The sequence below is a fragment of the Dichomitus squalens genome, assembly GCF_000275845.1.
Source record: "Dichomitus squalens LYAD-421 SS1 unplaced genomic scaffold DICSQscaffold_28, whole genome shotgun sequence".
In the NCBI taxonomy this organism is placed as follows: Eukaryota; Fungi; Basidiomycota; class Agaricomycetes; order Polyporales; family Polyporaceae; genus Dichomitus; species Dichomitus squalens.
The window spans coordinates 349,059-357,974 of NW_006766910.1; the positions used below are offsets into that span (position 1 = coordinate 349,059).

General features: G+C 56.0%; 4 protein-coding genes across 4 annotated transcripts; 2 read left to right on the forward strand and 2 right to left on the reverse strand.

Moving 5' to 3' along the window:
* Positions 1-307: 307 nt before the first annotated feature.
* Positions 308-840, forward strand: DICSQDRAFT_172075 (uncharacterized protein; the record flags this gene model as incomplete). The annotated part of the gene is made up of 3 exons (XM_007367797.1): positions 308-314; positions 371-459; positions 493-840. The coding sequence occupies 3 exons, from the start codon at positions 308-310 to the stop codon at positions 838-840; spliced, it is 444 nt and encodes a 147-aa protein (XP_007367859.1).
* Positions 841-2,083: 1,243 nt separating this feature from the next.
* DICSQDRAFT_172076 (uncharacterized protein) lies at positions 2,084-2,871 on the forward strand (the record flags this gene model as incomplete). Its single annotated transcript, XM_007367798.1, has 2 exons — positions 2,084-2,708; positions 2,774-2,871. 2 exons carry the CDS (start codon positions 2,084-2,086, stop codon positions 2,869-2,871), a joined length of 723 nt encoding a protein of 240 aa, XP_007367860.1.
* An 840-nt stretch (positions 2,872-3,711) lies between these two features.
* DICSQDRAFT_172077 (uncharacterized protein) lies at positions 3,712-6,325 on the reverse strand (the record flags this gene model as incomplete). The annotated part of the gene is made up of 4 exons (XM_007367799.1): positions 3,712-4,527; positions 4,585-4,793; positions 4,848-6,117; positions 6,170-6,325. The coding sequence occupies 4 exons, from the start codon at positions 6,323-6,325 to the stop codon at positions 3,712-3,714; spliced, it is 2,451 nt and encodes an 816-aa protein (XP_007367861.1).
* A 1,383-nt stretch (positions 6,326-7,708) lies between these two features.
* Positions 7,709-8,554, reverse strand: DICSQDRAFT_181972 (uncharacterized protein). The gene is made up of 2 exons (XM_007367800.1): positions 8,006-8,554; positions 7,709-7,949 (listed from the first exon to the last, which is right to left on the reverse strand). Exons 1-2 carry the CDS (start codon positions 8,491-8,493, stop codon positions 7,802-7,804), a joined length of 636 nt encoding a protein of 211 aa, XP_007367862.1. The 5' UTR covers positions 8,494-8,554; the 3' UTR covers positions 7,709-7,801.
* Positions 8,555-8,916: the final 362 nt, after the last annotated feature.

Genomic DNA, 8,916 nt, shown 5'->3' on the forward strand with positions numbered 1-8,916 from the left:
GGTGAGTGGGGTTGGTGCGTGGGGGCGGAAGCAACTCCAGGTGACACAGCAAGGGATGGTGACAAAGAAGTAGATTCCCTAGACTAGAAGGGGCAGTGAGAGGTAGGCTGCTAGCTACCTACAGAAGAGATGGGTGATCGACGAGAAGATCAAGTCTGAGGTTCCCTGCCTCAGACCCCCTACTATTTATACAAATACAACGGTGCACAGACCAGGTACCTATTTGTCCCTGCTTGGTCAGAGTCTGCTGACTCATGTCCTGCCTCCTGACCTGTCACATGGTGTCCTCGTGACTAATACCTGAGTCATGCTAAGTCCGGGCTTGCTCCGATGAGTAAGCGCCCCTGCTGACGCATGAGTCACCTGCCAGTGAGTGAGGATGGGCGCTCCTGGACCCCACAAGGTCCTGGGTTCGATCCTGGCTCCTCCACTTTCCGATACGAGTTGCCCGTGGTCAAGGTGGGCGTCTGTCCTGGTTCACATGACCCCTAGGTCACGTGGCCCGAGAAAACTGTGACAAGATCTCATGCATACCTCATGGGCAAGCCTACCTTTCGTGCTCTCGAATTATTGGGTCATGGCATGCGTGGCTACGTGGCCTACGAGTGCGAGACGGGTCGTTTCGTGTGGCTCAAGGACATGTGGCGCGCGTCCTACATGCTCACCAAGACCGAAGGCGAAGTTCTTTGGAAGCTCAACGCTGCCGGGGTGTCTCATGTGCCTACTCTCGTCTGCGACGGCAACGTGCACGATCAAGCTACGATCACTGCGTACTGGTGGGAGCGCATACAGGCTCGTTCTGACACTCTCTATCGATCGACGCCAGTCCGTTCTTCATAGTCTGGCAGCAAGAAGCGAAAGAGGTGCCTGCCTAATGCTGCGCATACCGGCTCGACACTACAGCGCAGCGAACACATGGCTCTCACAATCGCTCTTCCGGATGGGATCCTCCGACAACATAGACACCATCGCATTGTTGTGAAGAAGGTGTGTATGCCACTGAAGAAGTTTCGATATGGCCGCCAGCTTGTCACTGTTGTCTATGACTGCCTGCATGGTGAGTTCTGACGTATAGTTTGTCTGTATTCGCTCTGATCACTATATTTGCAGCACACTACGAAGCAGCTACAAACCCAGAGACTCGCCTTCTTCACTGCGACGTTAGCGGGGGAAATATTCTGATATGCCCACAGATCATACGGGTTCGGGAAGGGGAAACCCCTATCGTCATCTGGAGAGGTGTCCTGACTGACTGGGAGCTCTCTAGACCAGTGGACTCCCGTGAGGCAGCGTTGAGAGCTAAAGCTACCCAGGCGGACCGTGTAGTACGTTCGTTGTGTGTAGTGCGCTTTAATCGACTAACGGCAGAGTAGCCTACAACGAGGTATGTAAACCTCTGGGATATCGGGCCAGGGAGGTATGAGACCTCCCAACCACGCATATGATTGGCTGTCAGCCTAGGACATCAATACGGGTGCATCAAATTTTGATAGCTGGACCGGTGTACGTACTCGAGGCAACTTCAAGGAGCTCGAATAAAAACCATACTCCCTCTGAGGAGGTCACAGTAATTGACGAGGCAGCATTTGTCCAACATGTGAAGAGTGTTGTGCAGGCGTGGCGGGTGAGGAGGGTGGGGGACGTGCAACGCAAAAGACCACCGACGCTGTCACCACGGGCGCATCAGCGCGCTAGTTTTGATGATCAAAGTTCTCAATCAGCATTGTGGCGTTTGATGCCAGATTTAGGGTTTGCGTGAAGAGGACCCGCCATTTGTGCTCCCTCCCCTCCCTCGCTGCGCTCGGGGGGTCCCCCGAGCCGGGAGCACTCAGGCGGGCACTCTAAAGCCTCGTTCGCGCGATAAATACAGACGGCCTCCCCTTTGGGGGAGGAGGAGGTGTGAATAGCGCCTAACCCAAACCCGAACCCTAACCGAACCCTAACCGACACTCTAACCGACGCGTATCACTAAGACCGCGTGGGTTGGGAGGTTTGATACCTCTCTGGCCCGATATCCCAGAGGTTTGCATACCTCGTTGTAGTCTCTACAACGGCAAGGCTTGATCAGGGAACATATCAGTTCATGTCCGTCAACCTACTCAATCACGACGCCAAACCCATAGAGATCTCCGACGAGCTGGAATCTTTCTTCCACGTCCTTGTCTACTACGCCGTGCGCCACCTCCGCTCGAACTGTCCCCACATTCCCTCGTGGATAGACAACTACTTCCACAGGTACGCAGGCCCCGAGCATATGCTCACGTGCAGGCAGAAGTCGTACGCTGTCGAGGTAGCCGGAACGCTTGAAATCCGATCCCCGATGGGGCCGCTTGTCTTCCGTAGCCCTATGGATGGCATCCTCGCTCCCATTCTAGAGTGTCTGCGGGCCCATTACAAGGTCATGGCGCATGAGACTTCCAAAGCTGCGCTTCCACCACCCCGTCCTGAAACTCTGCTGCAACCATCCTCGTGTGACGCTATGTTTTTGATCCGCAATTACCACAACGCCGACCTTAATCCCGAGAAGGCGGCACAGTGGAGAGCTCAGTTGCGCGCGCGCCGTGTCAAGAGAGGCCCCACTCCCGAGGAACGCGAGCTCGCAAAGAAGGTCGCTGACCATAAATTCATGCTCGGCCACCTGGCGATAACTCTGGGGGATCCATTGTGGCGAGGCGACGACCGCATACCCACAACCCAGAACCCCGAGGGTTCGTCCTTCAGTGCTAACGGGCAGCCCTCTGAAGACGCATCGCCGAGGAGCACTAAGCGTCAGCGAGTATCCGAACACGACCGCGAAATGTCGTTACCGGCTCGCCTGCATCCGTCGGCTTCGCGAACGCGTGCTCGCGCCCGCACTCGTCCTCTCCGTAGGCGAAGGTAGTCTCGCTTTCTGACCTACGGACATCGCTGCTTAGTCGGTCTCCGGACGTGTCGCCCCTCCCTGTTCATCCCACGCAATTGCTCGCGTCCCTCTTCCACCTGTCGTTTCCACCTCATCGCCACCACTGCTTGCACCACTGTCATTTGCCCGACACCTCATCGCTTAGTCAAATCCCCTATCTTACTTTGTGTTCAGCAACCCACGTCATGTATCTTATATGATGGCATTTAACTATTTAGGGCCTGTTCGGCAACGCAGTTAATCGATATTTTGTCGCGTGCAGTAACCTTCGTGATTTTGTAGGGAGGTAGAGATACTTCGGCCCATACTAGCGCCCTAGGCCGTTGGCACAAGACAGTTGACGGATACCTCCCCGCGGTACAAGCTGTCCACACGGCTCGCATAGAACACAGTGGACATGATACCACGGCATCTGTAGCCATTCTGACTCTTGCTACTGCCATCATGTCCGAGTATCTGCGGTAGCCTTCTTCAATCCTCGAAGGATGAGGTCCTCAGAGGTGTGATCCCATTCAGCACGAGTCCCAGTCATGTCATAGAAGGCCATAGGCACAGGTCAAGCATGAGAAATAGCAGAGGGCTGAGGAGTTGCGACGCAATCAAATAACAGCCGCCCAGAGTTACTGGGGTTCCCGAACGCCCGAACTCGAGTTTGCCAAGGGAAAATTCATTACCATATATAGGCACAAAATCCTGTATCTCTAACTCTAACTCCGTTGCCGCACAGGCCCTAAGGTGATGGGGTGTCGCCAGTATGGAAATTTGTATGGAAATTTGCAACGTGAACGACCTAGTCAAAAATACCAAGGCTACCTTCGAGCACGAAGAGGGTGGGTGCGGGTGCGGATCCGCGTACGTCGAGTAGACTGATGCAGACGAGCGGGCAATGACACATTGCGCTCGGGTTCTGACATTCGCTGCCGCTTAGCACCTCTTGGCGATACGTCTTCGGAGGGCGGCTCGCTGACACTGGCCGACGAAGGTTCAGAGTCCTTGGTCGTGGGTATGCGGTCGTTGCCTTTCCAATACGAATGGTTGAGTGCGCTGGCAAGGCGACCGAGTATATACTTGTGATCCACAACCGTCTCCGCCAGATCCCGATCCTCAGGCGTGGGGGCAAACTCGTCGACAGGTTCGGCTGTTAAAGAAGCTTTCCAACCTGCGAGCTGCTCGGGGTCATACTCGTCGTCGTCGTCGTCGATGTCGATGTCGATGTCTGGGAAGAGCCACAGAGGTGGCGATGGCGGAGGAGTCTTTGGTCGATGCGCAGCCTTTGCGACTTCGTACGCCATGACTTTGTAATGCGCTCTCAAGCTCTTGAGGAAAAAATCAAAGACGCTGTCCATGGGACTGGAGAAGAGCAGGGGCCCTTCCCACGAGCAATTCTCGAGTCGGCCGGTGCATTCCATGGTCACCGACTTCTCGCCACATGTGAACATGCGCTTGGGACCTTCATAGCTGTGGAAGAAGTTGTCGATCCAGGAGGTGATGTTCGTACAGTTTGAGCGGAGATTGCGGACAGCGTAATAGACGAGGACGTGGAAGAATGACTCGAGCTCGTCCGCGACCGTTACGGGCTTGGTCATATGGGTGATTAAGTTGACCGACATGAACGGATACGTCCCCTGGGAACGCGTCGCCGTCAGCTCACCGAAGCGTGATCAGACGGATCGGTAACGCACCATGCGATCGCCTTGGATCACTTGAGAAGCCGTTCCTTGACTGTCCACCGGTTTCGCCAGCTCCCAATCGGTCAAGATACCTGTCCAAATGAGCAGAGGTTTATTTCCCTCCTGATCTCGCTTGATCTTGGGGTAGATGAGAATGTTCCCGCCACTAATGTCGCAGTGAAGAATACGTGTCTCAGGGTTTGTCGCCGCCTGATGATGCGCTGCAGAGAACACATTTAGCGCAGATTGCATGCGGAGACGACGTCGTAGCTCACCTACTACGCAGTCGGAGACGACCGCGAGTAGCTGTCTGCCATATTGGAAGTGCTTCAGTGGCATGCACACTTCCTGAACGACGATTCGATAATGCTTATGTTGCCCAAGGGGACAATCGGAAGCAATAGGCTCGCGGCGACGTCGCTTGCGGTGCCGGGATGTGGTGTTGGCATCTGGAGGGTCCGCCATCGTCTTTCGCTTTCCACCGCAAGGTGACGCGGCGCCGGCCAGTGCAGCGGGAGAGGACGAAGGGGGCGAGGGAGGACCGGACGCAGGTGATGCTGAGGAGTGAGCATGTATGCGTTGCCACCAGTCGGCCGTAATGGTAATTTGGTCACGGACGTCGCCCTCGCAAATGAGAGTAGGCACACGCTGCACGCCGGCAGCGTTGAGCTTTCTAAGGATCTGGCCTTCGGTCTCGGCGATCTTGCACGACGCGCGCCACACGTCCTTGAGCCAAACGAAGCGACCTGTCTCGCAGTCGTAGGCGACGTAACCACGCGTACCACGGCCCGTGACATCGGCAGCGAGGAACGTGGGCTTTCCTACGAGGTAGCTGCGCGTCCTATCTCCATCGCTGACCTGCAGCCTGAAGCGTGGCCAGTCTGCAGCGAGCGACGTCCTGAACAAGGTGCGGACATACGCGAACACTGGGGGTAGTACGTCAAGCTCGCTCTCTCTAAGCCGACGTTCCGCATAGTCCAGGTCAGTTTCGGCCTTGAGGCCGGCGAAGTCCATTCGCGCGAAGTCGATGTCGCCAGAACGGATGCGAGTGGCACTAGGATCGAAGCCGAGCGCGTCGACATCCAGTTGGCCAATGCGCCAGAGCATGTCGCAGAGAAGATGCGGATGCTCGTAGTAGTCGGTATTGGGTGTCGTGATCACGCCAGCACGATCCCAGCGCAGCACCCGGAACCTTCGGCCGATGATGAAGAGCATGAAGAGGAAGACGCGTTGTTGTGCGGCGAAGAGGATCTCTGCAACGGCGGAGATACGGTCAAAGGCCTGCTTGCGGGATCTGATTAGCGTGCCGTATTCGTCTATATATTCAGCGTCGTCGAAAGGATCGACGCCTCGGCGGTAAGGCTGAACGTGGATGGGAACGGTTTGGTCGACCCAGAGAGGATGTCCTCCTGCGGATACAGAACGAGTTGGGAAGAATGCTGCGAAAGGTTCCCGCACAACCTTGTCTGAGATAGAGCTGTGATATGGGTCGTGAGCCAAAATCTTCGAGCCAGGCACGAGGCCGTAGTCGTTTACTGCAGCGACCTAGTCCAGCAATGAGCCCAGCCTCCGGAATGGATGAATGAAGGAAACTCACGATCAGTTCTGAAATATCGCTCCCTTCCATCTCATTTGCGGTGTGTAATGCGAAGAATGGGTTAGATCCTGCAGGGAGACCAGGAAAATCGCCCGGGTGCGAGAGAAACTCTTGGCAGAATTCCTCGGTGGTTAGATGAACAGCTGAGGTCGCCATGACGAGTCTAGAGACAAATATACAGACGAGGGCAGGGAGTAGCTGCTATAGCTGTCTTGGAGAAGGGTGTGCTCGTGGTTGCAGATGAACAAGCGATGACCAAAGCACGGAATCCAACTAGCGGCCCCGTGTCACTTACCATGTTGGGACGATGTGGGAGGTGGGCGCTATCACCATACTGTGGGTTTTTCCTCTGCAACATCTCAGCGGAGGCGAGCTATATTAGAGTCAGAGCAAACGAAAGAGTGCATCCTAGCGAGGAGCATGTATATCAGCATTCGGGGTCTCCTCGATAAAACGGATGGCAGTGGCCACCTACAGGGCTCTCATATAGGCGAGCATCCAGCAGATATGGGCACACTAGATAGCATATTGAACCAACCTTCAACCTGCTCTTCTCGTCCGATAAAGTATCACCTAATAGGCGTCGGTCAACATCCAAGGTTGTCGTCGCCGTCAACGACGGCGACGAGGGTCGGGTCGGGTCGAATCGGCACCTCCACGTGACATCTTCGGGGCACGAGACGCCCGCCTCTTCGCTGCCGCCGTTGCTGTCCGTCGTCGCTCGCAAACTCAATTTCTCTTGTGCTCGGTGGTGCATATGTGCACACTTTGTCCTCGTCTTGGCTGTAGCCACTTGCTCTGCTCGCCTTATCACCTGCCGTACATGCCCCAGGATCAGCTTGGTACATGTCTCTCAACGTCGTGCGCTCGCTGACCGCCCGCTCGCCTGCTCTCGTCCTGTCGTACTACTGCTGCTATCGCTCGTGACTGAAAGCCGAGGCACGGACTTCTCGCAGGACCTTTCCATCGTCTGGAAGTTCTTCTCGCCTTGTTTGACGTCTTTCCTTAGCGTCTTCTCCTAGACGGGCAGCCAGATTGGCAGGTACGTCGGTGACGTATTTCTGTATATCATCCTGTTTGCGATCATGGCGCATGTCGGACGACGTCTCCATTGGTCAATTGTGCGTGCCGTACTCGTGTTTCCTATCAACTGCTCTCTCGCCGGATCGCCCGTGACAAGCGGCCCACACGCGTCGTACCTCTCGCTGCGGAGACATGATCTGCCGATCGTTCTCACTAAAGGCCCTACATGTCCTGTGAGTGTGCTCGCCTCATCTGTACCTCCACGATCCCATATCCTTCGTGAACGTTTGCGATATGCGTCTGCGTAGAGTCGTGTGGAACGGATCAGCACATCCGAGGGAGGCTGGTAAACATCGAGTGAGCAGCAACCTTTCGCTGCTGCACCCTCGGCGAAGATAAGCTAGAGTGAATTGATACTTCCGCGTGCTCTTTGTGGCTATCCTACGTGGGGACTGAACTCGTGCTTGACGAATACCCCTTCGCACTCCGTAAGCGTCGATTCGATCATACTGCGTGGTGCCCAGATGTACAGAATGTTTCGAGACTCAGTCCGGATATACAATAACATACAATGACTCGTTGAATTATCCGTTAAGCCCTCAAAGTTGCTCATGCAGCGCCGGCAATGTCGTTTGGGGGCTCGTCCAAACCCACAGCCGCGTCGAACATGGTCTTGAACGCCCCCAAACCCGCCTCCGCCACTCCCGTCTGTTGAGCCGCAGCGGCCTCTGGGTTGACGAGGTATTGCACTGCCGTGCTACCGACTAACGTCAGCGATACGGAACACCAAGCGAGGTGAAAAAAGTACTTTACCCCGACGGCTCGTGTGCGGCAACGGACGAGAGGCTTGCAGGTGGGACGTGCTCGCGCACCGCGCTCGCGATGGCGGCAGAGAGGTCCGACGACGGCATGCCCAGCGCCGCGGCCAGCTCCTGGATCTTGTCCTCCACCGATGGGTTCCCCGTCGAACCCTGTGAGGCGTACGCTCCGTTTGTCGAGCTTGCGCTGGGTGTTGCGCTAGCCCCGGAGTTGTTCAGGGTCTGTGCGGCGCCTGGGGGTCGGTGACCGAGGGCGAGGTTCCACCAGCCGCCGTACTCGGCCTTCCACTGGAGCATGCGCCAGCCGTAGAAGGCCATGAGGAGGGCGGCGAAGAGGGCGAGGTAGTAGTTGAAGCGGTGAAGGGGCATTCGAGAGAAGGGGAGTGGAACGTCGTCGCGCACGGCCTTGCGCTCTCGGGGAGGCGGGAGGTCGGAAGGCGAGTTGACAACGGACTTCTTGTCGTCAGTGAAGTTGTCGGGCATCGTAGTGAAGTTGATGAGGGGAGTTGGAGGTAATGCAGGGGTTGCGAGTCGTGATCTGTGGTGGAGGAGGCGACGAGCCGTGTTTTGTAGGTTTGCTCGCTCGAGCGCCTAACTTGGCAGGTTCCACTCGACAGCCATGACATCATCTCGAGTGAGATCTACGTGGCCGATATGCGAAAGCCAGCGACGGGAGTTTCCGAAGGGTTTTCAGCTGGGACAACCGTCTGCGCATTTCTCCATTGCCACCATATCGCTCCCAGTCCATTAGCTGCCACGAAATCGTAGCCATTGCGGAGACAAAATAACTACCGTTCTCGTCGCAGGTACGTTATCGCCCGCCCCTTTTCCTACTTCTTGCCACTACACTATGTGGACTTCGCCGTTCGAACTCATTTGACTAGTGTCCTGCCTCGGCTGAAGCTT